The sequence below is a fragment of the Ictidomys tridecemlineatus genome, chromosome 7 (genome assembly GCF_052094955.1).
Source record: "Ictidomys tridecemlineatus isolate mIctTri1 chromosome 7, mIctTri1.hap1, whole genome shotgun sequence".
Classification (NCBI taxonomy): Eukaryota; Metazoa; Chordata; class Mammalia; order Rodentia; family Sciuridae; genus Ictidomys; species Ictidomys tridecemlineatus.
The window spans coordinates 161,943,674-161,968,007 of NC_135483.1; the positions used below are offsets into that span (position 1 = coordinate 161,943,674).

The 24,334-nt window shown below is 39.8% G+C and overlaps 2 protein-coding genes across 8 annotated transcripts in view; one reads left to right on the forward strand and one right to left on the reverse strand.

Moving 5' to 3' along the window:
* The window catches only part of Ankrd44 (ankyrin repeat domain 44), a 287,618-nt gene extending 286,287 nt beyond the window's left edge, over positions 1–1,331 (reverse strand). For 4 of the 7 annotated variants that reach the window (XM_005324347.5, XM_013358207.4, XM_021725748.3 and 1 more), the window contains exon 1: positions 1,046–1,330. In XM_005324347.5, the coding sequence (XP_005324404.1) occupies positions 1,046–1,072 (27 nt within the window). In that variant the 5' untranslated portion in view covers positions 1,073–1,330. Of the gene's footprint in view, positions 1–1,045 lie in introns of all 7 variants that reach the window. The other 3 variants (XM_021725747.3, XM_021725746.3, XM_021725745.3) reach the window with 1 other exon arrangement.
* On the forward strand, positions 203–7,829 carry LOC144365595 (uncharacterized). The gene is made up of 2 exons (XM_078017786.1): positions 203–1,052; positions 7,739–7,829. Exons 1-2 carry the CDS (start codon positions 749–751, stop codon positions 7,810–7,812), a joined length of 378 nt encoding a protein of 125 aa, XP_077873912.1. The 5' UTR covers positions 203–748; the 3' UTR covers positions 7,813–7,829.
* Positions 7,830–24,334: the final 16,505 nt, after the last annotated feature.

The window sequence follows — 24,334 nt, forward strand, 5'->3', positions numbered from 1 at the left end:
TCAAGACTGCATCTCCTCTCACTAGGGCCCCCAAAACAATGTTCATTTCACTATCCACAAATAAATGGGAGGGGATGGGCAGGGAGGAGGAAGCTGTTTCCTTTTTTTGTGAGAAGAGATGCAAAGAGTTTTGTCGTGTAACTTGGTTGGGCGATTGTGAGTTCTGTATCCTAAGAGCAGCAGAGTCCGCAAAGGGAGGGAGAGGTGGTGTCATCCCATAGATCTGCAGCAAGAACTGTCAATTGGATTCAGGAAATAATTCCACATCTCTTAGCCAGGACTCCAGAGCTGCCCCGTGTGGTGTCTCAGCAAGGAAAGCAACAAAGCTGATGGACATAGGCATAAACCCACTGCCTGGAACTGAAGCCTCAGACCCATCTTCACCTATCACTCAGACACCAGCCAGAGCCCAGAGCGCATCTCCAAGTGTCCCCATCCCGCACTACGCACATACAGCCTCGGGGCAACTAAAGAGGAAGTCAGGATGTCAAATCAAACGGATAAAGACAACCCAACCACTTGAGAACGGCAGTCTGTGCCGGTCTCCTGCTTGGCTTGAGGAGGGGTCCCAGGCTGCGATCCTTTCTCCTTCAGCGTTCACTGTCCTCCTTCCACCAGCGTGAAAGAGCAGCCCCTGGGCAGCCACGGGCCGGCTAAGCCCAAGCTGCGCAGCACTGTAGGAGCTGGAGAAGCATTCCAGCCTCCCCTCCCCCTGCGTAGTGATGACCCGTGTACAACGCACACCCGCATGCACACCGGCGCACCAGTGCTCCGGCTGCGCCAGGGGCTGGCAGACCCTTCCCCAGCCCCCGGCACATCAAGGCACCAGAGCCCAACGCACTGCTGCGATGGCCTGGGCGGGACCGCGCAGCGGGGAGAGCCACAGCCGCCGGCTCTCGGAGGCGCCCAGCGGCCGCACACACTCCTCCCCGCGCCGCGAGTAAACAGCTCGCGGGCGCGCTCTGTGCCGCGCCCCCATCCCCCCGCGGGGCTCCGCACCGCCCCGCGCCCGCGCGTCCCGCCCGCCAGCGCCGCCGCCCCCTACCTGATCGGTGAGTTTGAGCACTGCCATTCTTCCGCTCCTTCTCGAACACACACATACAGGTCCCCGGTCTGCAGATGTCACGCCAGGAGCCGGGGAAGCGGAAGAGATTGCCAGGGGAAGGGAGAAGAATCTGGCTCCCGAATTTGACAGCCCTCCCCCTGCTCCTCCTCTGCCTCCTCCCTCCTCCTCCCGCCGAGAGGCTGACACTGGCTAGTGGGGTTTGCAGCCGAGCCCGCCCGCCTTTATACAGGAAGTGCTGGCTGCTGCCAGCCGGGCCGCCACTGACATCACCGCGCGCTGGCTCGCTAGCTCGCGGCCGCGCCGCCTGGGCCGACGCTGCCTCCTGCCGCCCGCAGCCGCGCCTCGCAGCCGGCGGCCCCCGGCGCGCTGCCACGGGACCCGACTGCAGCCTGCTTTCCGCACCTGCACACTGATCCCGGCAAGCCGGACTCCGGCCAGGCCACCCGGGTCCTTCCTTGCTAGTCTCTCTCTCTCTCATACACACACCCTCATGGGCAAATCCGTGCGGATGTACCCCGATGGGGGCACACGCCACCTACTGTAACCTGGGAGACTGCGTCACACCCCCTTACCTAACCCTCTTCCCCTAACCAGAATCAGATTGCTCCAACACTCCCAGTTATCCCACCTCAGTCAGAGCCCACAGTTTTGATACTCTTTGTTTAGTGCAGGGGGGTCCTGGACACACTGTGATTCTTTAGGGAAGCCTTACAAATGTTTGCTCCTCAAACACTTGGTGGGGGTGAGGGGGGAAAACCAGGGGCTCTGACCCTTCCATTCACCTTAATCTCCAGCCACCTTCCAGCAAAATACATACCATCCTCAAGTTCTAACACCCTGAGTTTGAGTGTTCAGGGGTATAGATGGTGCTGAGTTACTGCAGAAGCAAAGTAGTCTTAAATTACCACCTTGCTGGGATTTTTTTAGTATTTTCTGATTGGTTTCTATGAAATCCAAAGTTATTGTGGTCTTCAACAGAGAAAAGACAGTTGCCAGTCAGCATGGTATACAAATGCAATGGCAATATTCATAATCATAGTAAGTGTTGATACTTATGGAATTCGGGGCAAACTCTCATTCAACAGCTATGTACTTGTACTAGGCACTGGCAAGGCACAGAGAGAAAAAGAGCATAAATAGGTAAGATAGTTACCCTCGAGAATGCTGACATAAACCAGATAAAAGTGTTAATGAATGAGATTACAAACTGAGATAAGAGATCACAGTGGGGTGGGGGTGGAAGGTGTTTAAGAAGGAAACCATGGTAAGGAATCAGGCCAGACTGGTGGGTGGGGGAAGGCTTCCCTAAGAAAAGAACAGGAGTTGAGATGTGGAGGAGGAAGAGTTAAGTAGGCTAGAGGGAATGCTCCCAGAGAGCCACAGATGCCCCTGGCAGGCCTTAAAGCAAACCTGCAGGGCAGCATTGAACAGCAAAGCAGAGCTACAGAGTTCCTGGATCAAGATCAAAAACCTACCTCTCCTGTTCATTCACAAACCAACTGTGGTTCTTCCTCCCTACTTTCAGTGCCTTCCCAAAGATTTTCACATGAGAAAGGAGAGAAGGAAGTGACAGCATTTGCTTAGTTGCATTTACTATCCAACCACTTGTGGATGAAGCAGCTAAATCCCAAAGTTCCTCTTATTCATCCTATAGATTGTTATACAATTATGCAGACAAGGGCAAGTGAGGAAGCAACATACTGGCTTCCACCACTTCTGTCACCAGTGATACAGAGAGTACCCCCACACACACACACACACAAAAAAAAAAAAAAATCTCCATGACTCCTTTGCAAGCATAGATGTTTTTGTTGCACCTATGAGGCAATTCCTTACTGGTGTTCTTAGTGTACCTATTTACTAGTATCACTTTGCATGGCTTCGTGAGTAAACTGAACAGGACACTGAATTTTCTGATTAAATATAGCCATATTTCCAAAGAAATCATTTAATTTGGAGGATATACTCAGGACCTGCCTTGGCTCATCATAAGCATGCATATGCCTAAAATCTTGAGACTGTTGTCAACCTTATCAGATCCATTATCCCTGTTACTGAAAAGTTGTGGTCCTTGTTCCCAATGCCAATCCATTAATGAGGACATGGTTTTGAGAAAAAAAAAATATTGCTTTGCTAGTAAAGAAGAAACCCAGGGGACTCCTGTCCCATAGGTGTGATTCTGCCCATTAAGGGAAACAGGGAGTTTTTGAAGAGGTGATTCAAAGCCTACATTCCATGTGTTCTCGGTTTCCAGAGATTAGGGAGGAGAGATTAGGAAGGAGATCAGGGAAGAGGATCAGGGAGGAGAAGGGGGGGGGCGGGGTAATGTCAGTTTTAGAGAAGCAAGAGCTATATTCAAAGCATAAAGTGGCCCACTATTGTGTCCCCTTTTTGTAACTAATATTTTTAACACTCCCTTTATTATCCTGAAATGAAATTCATAGATAATATTATCTACCTATTCTAATTTCATAAATATCAATATAATGTCCTAACTATACAAAAAGGGAAAATAAGTTATAATTAATATGTATTTCAACAGGCAAAGGATATAGGACAACTCTTTTGGAGGACAAAATAAAGCAGTAAGATGCTTGCACCTATATGCAGAAGCACTGCGAATGAGAGAACTTCAAATGCAGACCAATATTGATGTGTAGTATTAGCAACTCAAATATTGAGATTGATGTTGACATAGGTGATGTGATGCTGTGAAAAGCTGAACAATTCTTGGTCAACTTCCAAACAAAATATAGAGCAAAGAATAGAGCGAAGATAATTGATATTGATGCCTCTACCATCAAGTCTGGATTTACTGTGTTAGTCCATGCATTAAAAGTGACTAACGGTTTGTTTAGTTGGTTAAATGAGCCCTTAGAGGGTCCAGATGACTATCTTTACACCAAAGCATTGTAAAATACATTATCGAGGGAAAGAAACACCAGAAAATCTCTAGCAGCTGGCTATGATGATGGGGTTGTTTCCACTGAGATGGCTCCCTGATTTCCATAATAATGGGATCCTTTGATGGCAAAAGCCAAAGCCAGCACTTATGTGACAGACAAGGTGGACACATTTACTATCATGGGCATCAGAGACAAAGTGGTAGACCACCAAGGCCGTAGGAATGAAATAGATGGACAGATTTCTGATATTCCTTGGTCTTCATAATAGGCAAAACTCTAGGTTTGTCACCTGAAACCTGACTTGAGTCATGAAAATGAAGTCATCCTTCTCATCCAGTTCCCATACCTAAGCCAGTTTACGAACACCAAAGCCCTTGACTGAAAGGGAAGTTGGTCCCTTTCAGCAGGACTCTGAAGCATTGCCATAAGAATATATTACAAATGCTCATCCAAGCCTTCCCCAAAGGAATCTGATATCATTTCTTAGTGTGGCCTACCACTAAAACAAAGGAAATGAAATACCCGGACATTTCAGGGATTACCAGACATTATTTCTGAATTTATGCTAATTTCTGAGAATCCAAAATACTACCAGGCCCACCAATCAAAGTGGGGATTTATGGTAGTCAGGTGATGAATGGAGTTTTCACCCAAGAATAACTCACTGTGGCTTCAGTAGTTCTGCAGACCCAAACTTTAATCACTTTTTATGTGTGGGGGGCTAGGGATGGAACCCACGGTCTTGTGCACGCAAGGTAAGCACTCTACCACCTGAGCTATATCCCCAGCCCTAGTTACATATTTTCTCAGTTCTTGAATATATAAAGTAGGGATACTCAATAATTAGCAGAACCCCCACGTCACTTCCTTGACCTACAGAGGAAGGTTATTGTGGTAAGATGGGCCAAATGGAAGCCTCTGGAATTTCCTCTTGCTATTAGAATAGAAAACCAAAAGCAAAACTGCATCCCTGGAGAATGTAGAAATCAATACCACCAAAGAAGATGTAGAAGACGAAGGGGTGGTGATACTATCACATCCCCATTTAACTCACCTGTTTGGCTTGCATAGAAGGCAGATGGGTCTATGAAAAGACCTATGTTAATTTAATCAGTGTTTTGGTCAGCCTTTTCGTCCTGTGACTAAAGGATCTGATCAGAACAATTTTATGGGAGAAAAAGTTCACTTGGGTGCTCACGGTTTCAGAGGTCTCAGTCCATAGACAGTACACTTCATTCCTCCCAGCTTGAGGTGAGGTTAAACATCGTGGCAGAAGAGTGTGGCAGAGGGAAGCAGAGAGAGAGATCTCCACTTGCCAAATACAAACATATATCCCAAAGCCACACCCCAGATACCCCACCTCCTCCAGTCACACCCCACTTGCCTCTAGTTACCACTCAATTAATCCCATCAGGGGAGTAATTCACTGATTGGGTTAATGCTGTCACAAACCAATCATTTCTTCTCTGAACCTTCTTTCTTTATTTCACACATGAGCTTTTGGGGGACACCTCCCATACAAACCATAACAATCAGATAGTAGTACCTATTGCAACTGCTGCTATTTTACTGCACCAAATCAACACAGCCCTAGTTACCTGGTATGTGTCTACTGGTATGGAAAATATCCTTTTCATCTATTTCAATTTGAACCAGTAGTTGTTTCACTTTTATATGAGAAGACCTATAGTACACCTTTACAGACTTGTCTATAGGCTGTAAACTCTTTCACTCTCTGCCATAATCGTGCCTGAAGAGATTTTGCTCTCTATATTAAAGACATCAAACTGATTGGACCCAATGTAGATACTTTAGATGCCTTAATAAGCCACATATGAGCCAGAGTGTAGGCTATAAACCCCAAGAAAATTCACTACCTCAGTGAAATGTCTGAAGTTTCAGTGATCTGGAATCTGTCAGTATGTCCCCTCCAAGGTAAAAGACAAATTGCTGCATCTTGCACCACTGCTACAGTTTGGAACTGGCTTGAGGGTCTCCCAAGGATCCACACACATGTTGAAATTTGATCCCCATTGTGAGGTATTAAGAGGGTCGAAACAATCTGAGTATGTTGTTCAGAAGTAGAGCATTGGGAAATGATTAGGATTAGATTAGGTCATCAGGGTGGATCTCCCTTAATTGAATTACTGTTGTCATTATGAGAAGAGGGAGAGAGACCAGAAGAGACAAATGTACATACACATGCATGTTCCCTGTCTCTTGCCATTTGATGCCCTGGACCACTTTAGACTCTGCCAGTAAGAAGGCTGCCACCAGGTACAGTCCCTAACCTTGCACCTCCAGAACCATGAGTCAAAATAAACTCTTTTCCCTACATTTTACCTAGTCTCTGGTAAAAATAGACAAATGCACACCACCTACCACTAAAAATAGAGACACAATACTGTGGGACTTCTTTGGATTTTGGAAGCAATACATACCACATTTGAGTGTGTTGCTCTGAGCTATTTACCCAGTAACCCATAAGGCTGGCTTTTTTTTTTTTTTTTTTTAAGGAACAAGAGGAAAAAGAAGAATCTGTAGTAAGAATCTTTGACAAAGAAATATCCAGTGAAACTTGAAGTATCTGTGGCAAATAGGGACACTTTTGGAACTTCTAGCAAACGTGATTTAGAAGAGCTACCATGCAAACATTTTTAGTTTAAAGCAAGCAATCCCTGTCAAATGGAAGCGGTATATAAGAGACTAAGCTTGAGCCAGCCCAGAAAGCACAATTTGTTCTAGCAGATGGCTCAGATTCCTTTGATTCTTACTCCTGTTATATTGTCTCTTCGTCTTAAACCTCACAGTTGAAGAATTTCTTCAGACCAGTTAGCTAGGCCAGTTAACTGGTTTACAGACAGTTCTCAACAAACTAGCACAAGCTGAAAATTCCCAGTGAGGAATGCCTCTGATGATAGGAAATTTTCTCAATGCAAGGAATTTCCATCACTGAAAATTTGTCTGGTTTTTTGTTTGTTTGTTTGTTTTTTGTGGTGCTAGAAATTGAACCCAGGGCCTTGTGCAAGGCAAACACTCTACCAACTGAGCTATATCCCCAGCCCAAAATTTGTCTGGTTTGAGAGCTAACCAGAGATGCAGATACACATTCATTCACGAGTAATTGCTGACATATTTTGCTGAATGGTCAGCAACTTGGAAAGAAAAGGATCAAGAGATTAGTGACAAAGAGATCTGTGCAAAAAATCTATAGTGGCATCTCTCTGAATGGACACAAAGTGTAAGGATACTTGTGTCCTATATGAATGCTTACCATTCAGAGAAGGCTTTCTGGATGACACACTTGGTAGAATTAGCCTCTTCTCTGCCTAGTACCCTGCTTGCTCAAAGGAGCCATAGAGTCAGGATAAAAACTATGCATGGGCTCAAACTCATGGGCTTAGGTAAACAGTAAGACTGGTATCTGACAACATCACAGATCACCCATTGTGTTCTAGTAGGGCACCATTTCCAGGAGAGACTAGACACCTGGTAGCAACTGATTATATTGGATTCTCCTTTCATCATGGAGAAGATAGATATTTGTCTTCAATAGAATAGACACCATACTTTAGACATGGCTTTCCTTCCTATGTCCAGAATGTTTCTGACAGTACAACCATTTATAAAGTTCTGTTGTACCTTGTTCATTGTTATAATATTCTACATAATATTACTTCTTTCCAAAGAAAGAAGTAATTGCCTCATTTCATGGCAATGAACTAATGCAAATAGAATTTACCAGTTTTATCATTTACCTTACCAGCCAGATGCAGCTGCCATGGATGGATGATGGAGCAACCTGCTGAAGACGGAATTCTAGCATCAATTGCAAAATAAAACACCAAAATACTGAAGTTCTTTCTTATAGGATATTGTACATGTTTTGAGTCAATTTCTCCCACAATACACAGGTATGGACGAGGGACGGGAATGGTTGGTGATAGAATGCTGTTCTTCTCATCATTATTCCAAAAATCCATTGCCTGGTTTTTGTTTCTAGTGCCTACCACTTTGAACTCTGCTGGTTCTGGGGTCATTGTTAAAGGAATGGTTCCACCAGGGATAACAGTTGTAGCTTTATTGAATTTTAAGTCAAGACTGGTACCTGGCTGCTTTGGGTTCCTTGTGCTATGAAAACAACAGGCAAATAAGAAGTTACTATGGTGGCTGCAGGGATGGATTCCAAATGCCCAGAGGAAACTGTTTGCTGCCATATGATGGTAACAGGAAGCACAGTGAGGATAGGGAAGACTGTGTTCTGGACTTCCTGTGGTACCTCTTAGCTCTTCCATGTCCTATAGTAAAAGTTTATGAAACGCTAGTATTTAAAAAGAGAAAGAGAAATTTTAAAAATTGATTCAGATAATTTGGGAATGAAGATATGGGTCACCAAGAAAGAGGCCTTCCTAAGATGTTAGTTCTGAAAACTCCAACCTGTTCCCTTTGTTCCCCACCCCTGTTGGTGAGCACTGCTTCCTAAAGTTATTAACTCTGCTCACTTCATGATGTTCATCCTCCCAACATCTGTTTAAGCAATTTCCCATGTTATATTTTTCCTTTAAAAATAATGTGACTTCTTTTCCTGACTATATCCTGACTGACACAACATAGTTGCGGCCTAAAATTAAAAAAAAAAAAATCACTAAATGTTGAAACTCTAAAACAAAAACATTGTGTTTACATATAAAATGGGTTAAGTTCCAGGTTGATATAATTACTAACATGTTTTTTTTTTTTACCTGCATGAATATCCATTGGGATATTTGGAAGTCTACACTGAAAAATACCTTAACATCTCTAATTTCAAACTCCAGATGCTTAGAACATCCCCATTCTTTGTGACAACCAAATGTTCTCCCTAAAATTTAAAAAATCTTCCCTAAGGACAACTGTAGGACTATAGTGACCAAAGCCTATGACTTTAATATATCCATCCCATATAATATATCTTATTGTGGTTGTCTTACTTGATTTCTGATTTTTAAATTTTTTATAAATATCAATACACACATAAATGTGTCTATATATCTGTGCATATATTTAATATGTCCATTTGTAAGCATGTGTGTAGATGTATATGTAAAACACAAATATTGAATATATGCCACTGTAGTGCATGCTGAGCTGTGCTGTCCAGTTCCCACCTTCAGGATGCACACATACATATGAAATAGTGAAATGTGATGTCATATATTTTCACATGCAGTGGTAGTCCTTCTACTTCTTTGGGACACTTGTCAACCTTCCTCCACAAAAAAAAAAAAAAAAAAAAAATGACTATACAAATCCCTTTCTCTCTCTTTTTTCCTCTCCCTTTCCCTCTCCCTCTCCATACCTCTCTCTCTCCTTCTTTCTTTCTTTCTCTCTTTCTTCTCTTCCTCACCTCCTGGCCTGGTATTCTGAGCCCACCCCGTGACAGCACAGCAACTCTGACCACTTCTGGAAAACACTTGGTCTTAAGTTCACCATATGGCTCCTGATCCCCAGACCCAGTCTACTGCCTGCTTCTCTTTGGATGGCTCAAAACCACATCACACATGTCCACACCACATATGTCCATGAAGAAATGCATAATTCTCCCTTAAGCCATTCCTCCTCCTGTGTTCCCCCAACCAGGAAATCATTCCACTGTGGATCCAGTTTGGTCTAAAAATAAAAGCTGAAGTTCATCCTTCACTCCTTCTATCCCTCTTGCTTCTCACATCCTGCCAGTTACCAAGTTCTGGTCAGTTATATTTGCTTCAGATCCCTTAAATCTGTTGCTAATTGTGATCTTCTGGGACCTGGATCCAGTTCATTCTCAACATTTACCTGCCTTATTGGAACAATCTCCTCGCCAGTTCTCTGGATCCATTCTCCACCCATGGGCAGATGGGTCTTTCAAGAATGCTATCCAGGTCCTGTCTTAACTCCTTCAGTGGCCTCCTGTTGCCTTCGGGCTATTTACAAACACCTTAGCATGCCTGATATCAAGGTTCTCCACCTTTCTTACTTGCTCACCCCAGGAGGCTTGCCATTTACATCCTCAGTGACTACTAGAGCAGTGCAGTGAACAACCTGTGAAACCAATCATGGCAGCCTTGTCCCTTTGTCCCCTTTTTACACTGTGCTAAAAGCAAGTCCCCTAATGCACCATATTTCTCCTCACTCTGAGCCTTTACACATTGATGTTTCCTACCTGTAATTTCACCCACTCTGATGTCGTCTTCATCTGGCCAATCCTACTTGTCCTGCAGGTCTCAGTTTAGATATCACTTACTCATAAAGCTTTCCCTTATTCCACCTCCCAAGTTTGGATGAAAGTTTCCCTGAGGTTGATGTTTAGTGCCTGCTTCTTAACCCCCATCATTGCATTCATCTCTTGATCCTGTAATTGCCTGTTTACTTTCCTGTCTCCTCTTTTAGAGGAGGGACTGTGTTTAATTCCCCAGTGTCTCTAATTCATTGTATGGTATCTTGCAGTTGGTAGCTGCAAAGATTTTTTTTGAATGAATATAACTGAGTAAATCATTTAACTTTGCTAAGTATTAGTTGAAAAGGGGTCAAATAAGGCTAAGGGCCACAAAGAATCATGTAACAAAATGCACATCAAAACGCTTTCAAGAGTGGAAAGAAGTTGGCACAATGGTGCATGATTGTGACCCCAGATACTCAGGAAGCTCAGGCAGGAGAATCGCCAAGCTCAAGGCCAGCCTGAGCAACTTAGTGAGACCCCATCTCAGAAATAAAAAATGAAAAGGGCAAGTGGAAAGAAATACATAAATGAGAGAGAAGACAACTTTATAAAGCATTATCATAATGAGAAAGTGACAAATAATGGGATGATTCTAAGGATAGAAAATATGAGAGAGACCTTTCCACTCTACCATGTATAAGATTTAATAATTTGCTGCTGAAGTAAACACAGCTTCTGTGTCATTCCTGAACTAAAATGAGCAGCCAGATGCTTCAAAAGACATAAGTGGGAAATGAGGAATGTAGTAATAAAGCCATGATATCAACACATTAATTTGTCCCACAATTAGTATTCTACATTAAAATATACATAATATATAGCCTATTATATATATCTTATATCATGTATTCTAATATATCTCATTTTCTTTCTTTAAGCCCAAGTTGCTGATGTTTATCAACTTTTAAAAATTTTTTTTATTGGTTGCTCAAAATATTACAATGATCTTGACATATCATATATCATACATTTGATTCAAATGGGGTATGAATTCTTATTTTTACCACGTGTACAGATTGCAGGATCACATTGGATATACATCCACATTTATACATACTACCATACTAGTGTCTGTTGTATTCTGCTGCCTTTCCTATCCCCTTCCTATCCCCCCTCCCCTCTCTTCCCCTCCCATCATCTCTCTCTACCCCATCTACTGTAACTCATTTCTCTCTTTTTTTCCCCTTTCCCCTCACATCCTCTTATTAAAAAATTTTAATAAAAAGGATAGACCAAGTTGCTGAATATGGTATAGTAAGGGTCAGGAAGTCACAAGATAAACAGAGCTCTTTACCTAGGGCACCAATTTTATATCAGGGAGTTAAGTTATTTAACTTGATAAGTGACTTGAAGCAGTATTTTCTTATCCACATAAATGAATGACATGGACTGTAAAACTTGCCTCTATCCTTTATATAAACCTGTGACTTTAAACATCTTGTGTTTGCAGTAGACTACTCCACACTATCTCCCTGCACTCCATCCCCACCAAACTTCACATTCCCAAGCTCTAGGACTAAGTCTTTACCCCCATCATGCTCTTGGGAGATTTAGGAAACATTTAATAAACACAGCATCTAGAAGTTTGGTAGGCTTTCCTGCTGCTGCAATGAAACAAAGACAGCTTCTTCAGTAAATGTGACTAGCACATTTACATCAGGGACCAGGCTTATAATCAAATGTTGATTTGTGGGTCCATTCTTTGTACATAGCTTGCCCAGTAGACTGGTAAGCAATTTTATAAACATTGGTCAAAGAATCAGTATTAACTCTGCTCCATAAGAAAAGGATTCTAAATCCATATCCCCTTGGTGTCTGGGCAGTAGCATCGTAATCTTTGTATACAAAGGTCCACATGTTATAACCGAAGGAAGAGGAGAAAGAACCAACATTAATTGAGTCTACTATATGCAAGCATAGTGCCAGCTACTGTAAGCTCCCTTCCCTCCCTAGACACAGTTAATTCTGCCCTCCTTTGTACAATGTCTGAACCTCATATAAGCTCTTAATATTGGACATTCCACTTTAAATAATGATGGCTTGTTTGTTTGTCTGACGCTCTACTATAAACCCCTTGAGGTCAAGGCCCATTTCAAATTCATCTTTTTAATCCCAAGCACACATAATAATATGTCCTCAGTTAAAGGAATTTCTCTCCTTTAATAAATAGGACATTCTTAAGAAGTTAATGCATTCATTAAACTCCCAGTTATCTTATACAGTTATATCATTCATTATATAAATGTAGAGCATAGCAGCTACATCAATTTCTTGCTATGTTTTTAGAACAGAACATTCTCAACTCTCCCTCCTGTCTCTTACCAAAAAGAGAGAGAGAGAGAGAACTCATTATCAGTTTATAACATATACCATACACACTTTTTATTATATTTGCAGAGCACTCTTTTTGCCAAGGCCAATGTCTCGGCTTGGCACCAGAATCACGAGGCACTCACAGCTTTGTAGGTTCAAACAGCAATTCTTTATTCCAGCTCTCACACCGCCTCCACACAGGTCCAGGGGCAAACGCGTTCTGCTGCCTCCCGCACCAACCACCTACTCCACGAGGCTATCTCCAAATCCCATTTTAATCTCACGAGAACTCAATGGGAACAAGCAGCAGGAACACCCTAATCCCAGCAATAATCTTCAACTTCCAACTTCCCTAAAACCCATTATCTTAAACTGGCAACGCCTTAAACTCAAGGAGCCGGTTACTTCCTCAAACCTGATCAGCTCTAAACCCGGATCTGCCTAGGTCCTTGAGCAAGGTCACCTCATTAAAGCATGCATGCAATGTCCCATAAATGTCCTCTAAGCAGCATGGGGTACGCTTGGCAAGGAAATTTCGATGCGTCATTCCTACTTGGTAATGGCCCTCAGCATCTCCCCCCTTCTGATTAATTAAACAACAAGCAATGCGGCTTAGGACCGTGCCTGGTAGGTTGTCCAATTCAACATATGGTTCTTACCCGTCATCGGATGAACTGACCTCTAGGCGTCAGTCCCCTGTCTTAGGTTGAATCCACTGCAATCAGATCAACCCGTCGCTGACTACCGGTCCAGCATTCAGCCATGCTTGTGGATAGGCCTAAACACCAGTGGGGGGGTGAGGTTCTTGCCTCACCTCTGTTGGCCCCCAAATTTAACCTTGGTGCTAGTGGGGGGGTGAGGTTCTTGCCTCACCTCTGTTGGCCCCCAAATTTTAGACCATCACTAGTAGAAGGGAGGAAGATACAGAAATGCCACGACACCAAGCCAATTGACGGCTCCTTTGGAAAAATTGCATCACTGGTGACACCATCAGCAAAGATGTCAGCATTACCACAATTAACATGGGGTGCGCTGGCAAGGAAATTGCATCACTGGTGACACCATCAGCAAAAATATGCCAGCAGTACCACAATTCGCTGCACCAGACGATAGTTCACAATGCATGCAACTGATATATAGTCCAGGCAAGTTCTGCAGGCAGTTCAAATCGGAGGAGTCTATCAATATGTCCATTTCCTCCCAAAGTAAATCAAGTCCTTGATTGAGCATTACTTGTTGAGTTATATTCATTGATGCATCAGTTTATACAGTTTACTGTGGTAGCTATCATAGAAGCTGTAGTTTGGTTTTCTTAGTCTTCACCGGCACTGGGATGGAGATGGGAATTCTGGCAATGATGTTAAAGAGACATTATCCTTGGTTAATCACTGTCGCAGATGTAAGAATAGCCAAGCTGGAGCTCTGGATATCAGCTGTTATGGATTTGAGTCAAATTATCTTCCTTTTCTGTAGAAATTGCTTTGGTTAACCTCTCTGGAATCCAAATCGGCTGCTGTTCTCCCTGTAGAAACACAAAAACAGAACCCCGACTCCAGACAAACACTGGGTCAGAAGCTTTCCATTGTCCTGTTAGAATATCTTTCCAAAGTACCTTAGGCTTATGTACATTTTTTGGATACATGTCTTTCCGCAGCATTAAGTCCTGATGAATCCAAATTTAGAAAGTTTAGAGTAAAAAAAGGGTTATTTTAAGTTTATCTTTGGGGGATATATACCCCTTAAAGATCCTTTTAAATTTAAGTCTTTCAAAAGCATTCTGCCTTACTTTTTAGAATTATTTTAGTCCTTAGAATTTTTAGATGTGGTTATAAACCATAGTTGTCTTAGCCTTTTGCATTTTCTATCTGAAATACCTTTACTTGACATTTTCTATCTTATTTCTATCTTCTAGTTTTCTACTAAGGTTTTTATATTTACCCTTAGTAGCTTTTTTCTCTCCTAGTTTTCTTATGTTTCCTATTTTGTGGGTTTAAAATTCTTGTCTTTCTACATCTTTTTTATCTTCCTATATCTTTTTTATCTTTCTACTTCTCTTTTTTTTTACCTTTCTGTACTTCTGTTTTTGAAGTTTTCCACTTCAAATTTTTAATCTTCTTTATCTAAATCTTTTATCTTATTATCTTCCCATTTTCATGGGTTATATTTTTTTTTCTCCGTCATGAAGGCATCTTAACCACCTTCAATTTAACCTTTTAAAGCCTTTTGCAGCTTACTTAGACATTTTACAACTTTTTACTTTACCACACAAAGATTATCTCATCTCCCTCTTTTTGGTTTAATAAGTACATTTTAATAGTTTGATGAGTAAAGCAATCTTTTTTCCGCCATGAAGGTCTCTCAACCACCTTCAATTTAACCTTTTAAAGCCTTTTAAATATCATCTATACTGTACTTTTAAATGTACTTTTTCACCACCTACAGCTTCACTCTTTTAAACGAGGCTTATATTCTGTTTAAATTGTTTAATATTAGTTTACATGGCTGCCCTTCAACCAAAGGCTTTTTTTTTAACTCCATTAAGAAGCTTTGTCTCAATCTGCCATGTACAAACACCTTTTTCTTCTTTCTTCCTTTCTCAAGCTTTCAAAGTAAGTCTAGTTTCCTCAAAATTTTTTTAAATGGCATTTACAACATTTTACTTTACCATACAGAGATTATCTCATCTAGAAACATTTATTTAACCTTTAACCTTTTATATTAAAATATATTTCCACATCTTGAACCTTTTTATATCCCTTTTTTAACCATTAATGCTTTTTATAAAATCACATTTTGAAACAACCCTTATAAAATTACTCCACTTTAATAAGATGAAATACTTTCATGTTTTTTAAGGTACTATTATACTGTAATTGAAACCCAACTGAAACTTCTTATACTCTCTGTATATAAATTACACATGATAGAATCTTAACACTTAGTAACCTTGTTTCAGCAAAGACACAGACCAAAGCAATTTATGAAAACACACATAATGTTTAAATATATTACCTTATGGAACTTAATAAGTAAAGAGTACTTGATTTCATATTTAGTGGTTGATATTTTAACACTTTAGCTTTGTAAATTAATCAGCTGTCTGTAAAAACCAAGATCTTAGACAAGTATAGTAAACAGAATTAGCCATCTCTTTCTTGTTAAAGAAAAATCCTTCTACAGGATACCATGATGGTCCCATTGATATACTTAATAACCCATCTTTAAAAAGCCAAGGGCTACATTTTTGTATTGTATCAACATATGCCCTAGCTGTTCTTGGTCTTACTGGGGTGCCTCCTTCCTCTAACAATTTCTCTTCCTCAGAGGCGAACAAATTCAAACCTTGAGTCAACCATTTTCCCCAGTTTGCCTGAGAAAGTTCTAGGAACAGGCAACTTGAAATAAAAACAAAATAAATCAAAACAAGAACACGTTGTTTTTTGAAATGGTCACCCATTTTTTTTTGGTCTCCTTCATGAGCGAGCAAATTCACTTACCCCCAAGCTTCAGACATCCCACGTACGGGCCACCAAAATGGCAAGGCCAATGTCTCGGCTTGGCACCAGAATCACGAGGCACTCACAGCTTTGTAGGTTCAAACAGCAATTCTTTATTCCAGCTCTCACACCGCCTCCACACAGGTCCAGGGGCAAACGCGTTCTGCTGCCTCCCGCACCAACCACCTACTCCACGAGGCTATCTCCAAATCCCATTTTAATCTCACGAGAACTCAATGGGAACAAGCAGCAGGAACACCCTAATCCCAGCAATAATCTTCAACTTCCAACTTCCCTAAAACCCATTATCTTAAACTGGCAACGCCTTAAACTCAAGGAGCCGGTTACTTCCTCAAACCTGATCAGCTCTAAACCCGGATCTGCCTAGGTCCTTGAGCAAGGTCACCTCATTAAAGCATGCATGCAATGTCCCATAAATGTCCTCTAAGCAGCATGGGGTACGCTTGGCAAGGAAATTTCGATGCGTCATTCCTACTTGGTAATGGCCCTCAGCACTTTTAAATAATATATTAACATGTGAAATGTATCTTTAAAGTGAATTGAGTATAAATGTTTCCTATTTCAGTGGCTTTAACATGTGACAAAAACTAAGTCCTAAATCACACTGCTCATAGAAAATTAAATATCATGCATTTTGAATTCTCAAGTCTATAGCCTTAGGATTGTTTTTCTTCTCTCCTCAAATCCAATATAATCAAAACAGAAATTTCTTGTTCTCATTGCTGCACTTTAATGTGCATAAGAAGTGTGCACTGTATACCTATGCATACACAGCTACGAGAGGAAAAATAATTAAAAAGCAGCAGACTCCTCAACACCCTCATTTAGAACCAATTCAAGTTGATGAATTCAAAAGTTTGGAACCTAATCCAACTCCTCTCAAGTTCAAATTCACTTGATACTTGATATCAAAACTTCTTGTTTTTGTAGAAGAACATTTTCAAAAATGGTCCAATAGGTGCTTTGGACAGTGTTCAACTTCCATAATGCAAGATGTGGAACATCTAGTGGTAAATGAAGAAGGAACATATGTAATACATTTCTTTAGATATGCCTATTTTCAAAACCTCAGCATGAGGAGGGGCTGTATTTGGCCAAGTATATCTGTGGTTTCTCTGAATCCATGAAAATGAGTTAATGACATTCAGAGACACAAAGATACAGTTGGGGTTTTCCATGAGTATGCAAAACATGTAGCTGTCAACCAGTGATGATAGAACCCATAGGAAAATATTCTCAATTTTTATAGAAACAGGAAAGAATTAAGATTTACCATCTAGAACTTTGGTGGCTAGATATGGCACTGGCAACAAAATCAAGAACAAAGCAGCAGAATCCTGAAATGTCCTTGTATGTTTTGCATTTACTATTTCTCTGCTATGTGATTGCCAGTGCATGGCTTGGGGTGGAAAATATTTTGGCAAATATCGAATCTACCTCATTGAGTCTTCAGGAAATTGCTAAAGAATTACAACAGCTCTTACTGACATGTGAAATCTTTTATCTAAGTAAACAAGCATTTAGAGTACTGCTGGTTGGATTGTCTAGCCTTAAGTTCTCCAGCCCTAATAGCCTAAGGTTACCCCAACTAAACCCAAATCTATTCCTAAGTGCCTCCTACCTCCACTTCAGTCCCTAAGTGGCTCTGGGAAGTCACAGGTGTGTCTCACGTGAGTTCAGGAAGAAATCAAAACATACTTTGTTGGGTTTTCACTGAATTTGCTGAGCTGCAGCAATTTTCTGGCAGCCCGGGTTTTTGACATCGTTCTGCTGAAGCTTGAGAGAAAATATCCTGAGAATAACTCAGTCTTCAGTGCTCCCAAACCTAGAAAACTTTCAAAGTTACAAGTGACATGGCCAACCGTTCAGGTCACACTGTGCCAATGCTAGGCTGTGTTCCCCATATAGAAATGTGAATACTATACCTCTGTCCAGAGAGTTCACATCTACTGCCTGGACCTGGGGAGATGGAGACCATGAAGGGTGCAATCCTCCCATTCCCCTCTCTCTCATCTATAGCTGTGAGAAAGAACCTGCAGAATTTCCTATGGAAGACTGTGAACAGACACTAGTAAACAATCTCAGCCCAAATACAGAGCATGCCCTATAGTTATTGCCAGGGGTTCATTTTAATTGGACAGATTCGTATGGTTGAATAAAATTGAGGTCTCATTGTCAATGCATAGAAGAAAAGGAAAATTAGAAAATAGGGGAAAAAACACAAATATATTTTATTAATTTTATATTTTTAAATACTATAATAAATAATGGTTCAAGAATCAAATGAGCTGGACTCAGTGGCACATGCCTATAATTCCAGTGGCTTGGGAGGTTGAGGCAGGAGGATCACATGTTCATAGCCAGCGTCACCAAAAGCAAGGCACTAAGCAACTCAGTGAGACCTTGTCTCTAAATAAAATATAAAATAGGGCTGGGTATGTGGCTCAGTAGTTGAGTGCCCCTGAGTTTGAGTTCAATCCCTGGTACCGCCCCCCCAAAAAAAATCAAATAAAAGCCAGACGCAGTGGCACATGCCTATAATCCAGGTGGCTTGGGAGGCTGAGGCAGGAGGATTGTGAGTTTAAAAACAGCCTTAGCAACATATCAAAGCCCTAAGCAACTCAATGGGACCCTGTCTCTAAATAAAAATACAAAAAAGGGCTGAGGATGTAGCTCAGTGGTTAAGTGCCCCTGGGTTCAATTCCCAGTATCAAAAAAAAAAAAAAAAGAGTGAAATAAAAAGCACATGATCAAGAGGTATTTGATAGATTTGGGGAAAGCATTTGATAAATTCGTTACCCACTGATGAATGTAAAATAATTCTTAAATCTAAAAATAGAAAAATTAAAAATAACTTCCTTAATAGTGCTCATGGTATTTACCAAAAAGTTGAAAGCAAACCTGTTACTTAATGGTGAAAAGTTAGAAGCACTTTTTTTAAAGGTCAGAAATAAAACTAAGACATCAGCTATCATTTCTTCCATTTAACATTGCCGAAAAGAACCAAGCTACAATGAGATTTGGAAAGGAATAAACAACTATTGTTAATCATAGATAATATAACAATCTAAAAGAAGCAACATATAAATAGTTAGCAGAGAGATCTCAGCCAGGTTGTTTACTATAAGATAAATATATAAAATTTAGTGGTAATCAAAGGCATTCCTGTATATCAGCAAAAAATCTTCTGAAATGGAAATGAGGAAAACCATCCCATTCACAATATCCTCAAAAAAAATAAAATACTTGGGAATCAACCTAACAAAAGAGGTGAAAGACTTATACAATGAAAACTACAGAACCCTAAAGAGAGAAATAGAAGAAGATCTTAGAAGATGGAAAAATAGGGGCTGGGGATGTGGCTCAAGCGGTAGCACACTTGCCTGGCATGCGGGCGGCCCAGGTTTGATCCTCAGCACCACATACAAACAAAGATGTTGTGTCCGCCGAAAACTAAAAAATAAATATTAAAAAAAAAATTCTCTATATATAAATATATCTTTAAAAAAAAACTGCACTTAAAAAAAAAACAACAGAAGATGGAAAAATATACCCTGTTCATGGATAGGCAGAACTAACATCAATTAAATGGCAATATTACCAAAAGTTCTCTATAGGTTTAGTGCAATGCCAATCAAAATCCCAATGGCATTTCTTGTAGAAATAGATAAAGCAATCATGAAATTCATATGGAAAAATAAAAAACCCAGAATAGCAAAAACAATTCTAAGCAGGAAGTGTGAATCAGGTGGTATATCGATACCAGACTTCAAACTATACTACAGAGCAATAGTAACAAAAACAGCATAGTACTGGTACCAAAACAGGCAGGTGGACCAATGGTACAGAATAGAGGACACAGAGACCAATCCACAAAATTACAACTATCTTATATTTGATAAAGGGGCTAAAAGCACACAATGGAGGAAGGATAGCATCTTCAACAAATGGTGCTGGGAAAACTGGAAATCCATATGCAACAAAATGAAACTGAATCTTTTTCTCTTGCCATGCACAAAAGTTAACTCAAAATGGATCAAAGAGCTTGATACCAAATCAGAGACTCTGCGACTGATAGAAGAAAAAGTTGGCTCCGATCTACATATTGTGGGGTCGGGCTCCAAATTCCTTAATAGGACACCCATAGCACAAGAGTTAATAACTAGAATCAACAAATGGGACTTACTCAAACTAAAAAGTTTTTTTTCTGAGCAAGAGAAACAATAAGAGAGGTAAATAGGGAGCCTACATCCTGGGAACAAATTTTTACTCCTCACACTTCAGATAGAGCCCTAATATCCAGAGTATACAAAGAACTCAAAAAATTAAACAATAAGAAAACAAATAACCCAATCAATAAATGGGCCAAGGACCTAAAAAGACACTTCTCAGAGGAGGACATACAATCAATCAACAAGTACATGAAGAAATGCTCACCATCTCTATCAGTCAGAGAAATGCAAATCAAAACCACCCTAAGATACTATCTCACTCCAGTAAGATTGGCAGCCATTATGAAGTCAAACAACAACAAGTGCTGACGAGGATGTGGGGAAAAGGGTACCCTTGTACATTGCTGGTGGGACTGCAAATTGGTGCAGCCAATTTGGAAAGCAGTATGGAGATTTCTTGGAAAGCTGGGAATGGAACCACCATTTGACCCAGCTATTCCCCTTCTAGGCCTATTCCCTAAAGACCTAAAAAGAGCATACTACAGGGACACTGCTACATCGGTGTTCATAGCAGCACAATTCACAATAGCTAGACTGTGGAACCAACCTAGATGCCCTTCAATAGATGAATGGATAAAAAAAAATGTGGCATTTATACACAATGGAGTATTACTCTACACTAAAAAAATGACAAAATCATGGAATTTGCAGGGAAATGGATGACATTAGAGCAGATTATGCTAAGTGAAGCTAGCCAATCCCTAAAAAATAAATGCCAAATGTCTTCTTTGATATAAGGAGAGCAACTAAGAACAGAGTAGGGAGGAAGAGCATGAGAAGAAGATTAACATTAAACAGGGACGAGAGGTGGGAGGGAAAGGGAGAGAGAAGGGTAATTGCATGGAAATGGAAGGAGACCCTCATTGTTATACAAAATTACATATAAGAGGAAGTAAGGGGAAAGGAAAAAAACAAGGGGGAGAAATGAATTACAGTAGAAGGGGTAGAGAGAGAAGATGGGAGGGGAGGGGAGGGGAGGGGGGATAGTAGAGGATAGGAAAGGCAGCAGAATACAACATACACTAGTATGGCAATATGTAAAACAGTGGATGTGTAACCGATGTGATTCTGCAATCTATATATGGGGTAAAAATGGGAGTTCATAACCCACTTGAATCAAATGTGTGAAATATGATATGTCAAAAACTATGTAATGTTTTGAAAAAACAATAATAAAAATTAAAAAAAATTAGTGGTATTCCTATATACCAAAGTCAGAAATTTTTTTCTGTAAAGAGCCACATAGGAAATATTTTACATTTTGTAGGCTATGTAGCCTCTCTGGCATTGGAGTGCAAAAGCAACCACAGACAAATAAATAAATGGGCATTACTGTATTTCAGTAACATTTTATTTACAAATGCAGGCTGCATTTGGTTCACAAACCATGGTTTGTGATTCTTGTTATACATCAGTAATGATAAAATAGAAAACATAAATAAAAGATACCATTTACTATACCAACACAGTGGAAGGTGTTTATGAATAAATTGTACAAAATTTGTACAAAACCTATTTGGAGAAAATTATAAAACATTATTGAAGGACCATTAAAGAAGATTCAATAAATTGATGAGAAAAAGTCAATGTTTTAAATATTCTATTCTTTCCAAATTAATCTATTAATTCAATATAAATGTAATAAAAATACTAAAAGCACTTAGACAATTGCAGCTGCGATTATGGAGCATTAATTATTTTATGAAACTTAATGGTCTAATTCCAAAATTTATGTAGAAGCTAAGAATATCCAAGACATTTATGAAGCAGAACAAGACAGGAAGATATAACTTGATAGATGTCAAGAAATATCATAAATAATGGTAACTAAGGCAATACAGTATTGATAAAGAGATAGGTAAATTGATTAAAAGAATAGAATGGGGGTCTTAGGAACAGACCCACTTGTACATGGAAACATGATATAAAAGAGAGGTGGTACTGCAGATTAGTGGGGTAAAGACAGACTAATGAATGAATGGTGCTTTGGTACCATATTGCATTCCATCATATGATTCCATATCACATCATATGATAACGAATGAAGCTACATTTCTACCTCACAACATACACAAAAATTAACTCCATATCTAAATAGAAAATCAAAAAATGGGCAAAAGGACTAAACAGACACTTCTCAAAAGAAGAAATATAAATTCAACAAATATGTGAAAAATGTTCAATATCTCTAGCAATCAGGTAAATGCAAATTAAAAATATAATTTTTCTATTTAAAAATAGAAAAATTAAAAATGACTTCCTTAATAGTACACATGGTATTTACCAAAAATTTGAAAGCAAACCTGTTACTTAATGATGAAAAGTTAGAAGCACTCTCTTTGAAGGTCAGAAATAAAACTAAGACATCAGCTATCATTTCTTCCATTTAACATTGCCAAAAAGAACCAAGCTACAATGAGATTTGAAAAGGAATAAACAACTATTGTTAATCATAGATAATATAACAATCTAAAAGAAGCAACATATAAATAGTTAGCAGAGAGACCTCAGCCAGGTTGTTTACTCTAAGATAAATATATAAAACTTAGTGGTATTCCTATATACCAAAGTCAGAAATTTTTTTCTGTAAAGAGCCACATAGGAAATATTTTACATTTTGTAGGCTATGTAGTCTCTGACATTGGAGTGCAAAAGCAACCCCAGACAAATAAACTATGCTGAGATTTCATCTCATTCCAGTTAATACAGTTATACAGCAATCATCAAGAATACAAATAATAGCCAGGCGAAGTGGCACACACCTGTAATCCCAGTGGCTCAGGAGGCTAAGGCAGGAAGATCACAAGTTCAAAGTCAGCCTCAGCAAAAGTGAAGTGCTAAGGAACTCAGTGAGATCTGTCTCTACATAAAATACAAAAAGGGCTGTAAATGTGGCTCAGTGGTCAAGTGCCCCTGAGTTCAATCCCAGAACCCAAAAGAAAAAAGAATACAAATAATAATATATACTGACAAGGATGTGGGGGAAGATGTACATTTATACATTGTTGGTCAGGCTGCAAATAAATAAATCTCTTTGGAAAACAGTGTGGAGATTGCTCAAAAACTAGGAAAGCTATCCTACTCCTTGGTATTTATACTAAAGATCTAAAATCAGAAATCTATAGTGAAACAGGTACATCACTGTTTGTAGCAGTGCAGTTCACAATAGCCAAGTTATGGAACCAGTCTTAGTGCCCATCAACAGATGAATGAATGAAGAAAATGGGGTTTATATACACAATGGAGTTTTACTCAGTCATAATGAAGAATGAAATTATGGCATTTGCTGTTAAATGAATGGAACTAGAGAACATCATGCTAAGCAAACCCAGAAAGCCAAGGACCAAATATTTTTTCTCATATGAAGAAGTTAAGCAAAATAAGTGGAGAAAAAGGGAAGGGATCCCATGAAAATAGAAGGGAAATAAGTGGAATAGAGGAAATGGATGTGGGGGGGGGGAGACAAGAAGGGATGAACTGCAGAATGAAATTGACCAAATTGTGTTGTGTACATATACATGAATTTCACCTTCATGTATGTCTGTAAAGCACCAACATAAAAAAACTATAAATAAATAGAAGGGAGACCAGTTGGACAGAGGAAGGGGAATGGGGGAATGGGGTAAGGGGGACAGAAAGGAAAGAAAAAATAAAGACGACTGAAGTAGAACAAATTATATTCCATGCCTGTATGATTATGTCCAAATGAACCCCAATAACTATAATGAACTAATAAAAACATTTTAAAAGGTTATGGAAAAGATTGTGAGAATATGAAGGATTTCTAAAACAAGATGCAAAAAGCCCAAGACATAAAGGAAAAAAAACATATTTGCTTCCAAATTGGAAATTTTAGTATATAAAAAAAATCATGAATCATGTTAAAAGACAAACCATAATTGTAAAGATGTCTTCAAAGTGTATATCTGACAAAGACTTAGTATCCAAAAGAAAATAAGCAAAAATCCAATAAAACTCTTTTTAAAACTGCAGTTGACATATGAGTAGGTCCTGAAATTAATAGCATGGGAGGTGGATTAGTATTTAACAATATAAAATAG

Excerpts from the sequence above, each read along its gene's own strand:
- LOC144365595 (XM_078017786.1), top strand. The coding sequence starts at position 749 with ATGCACACCGGCGCACCAGTGCTCCGGCTGCGCCAGGGGCTGGCAGAC. Across the intron at positions 1,053-7,738 it reads CGCCGCCCCCTACCTGATCG|CCAGATGCAGCTGCCATGGA; the intron begins GTGAGTTTGAGC and ends TTACCTTACCAG.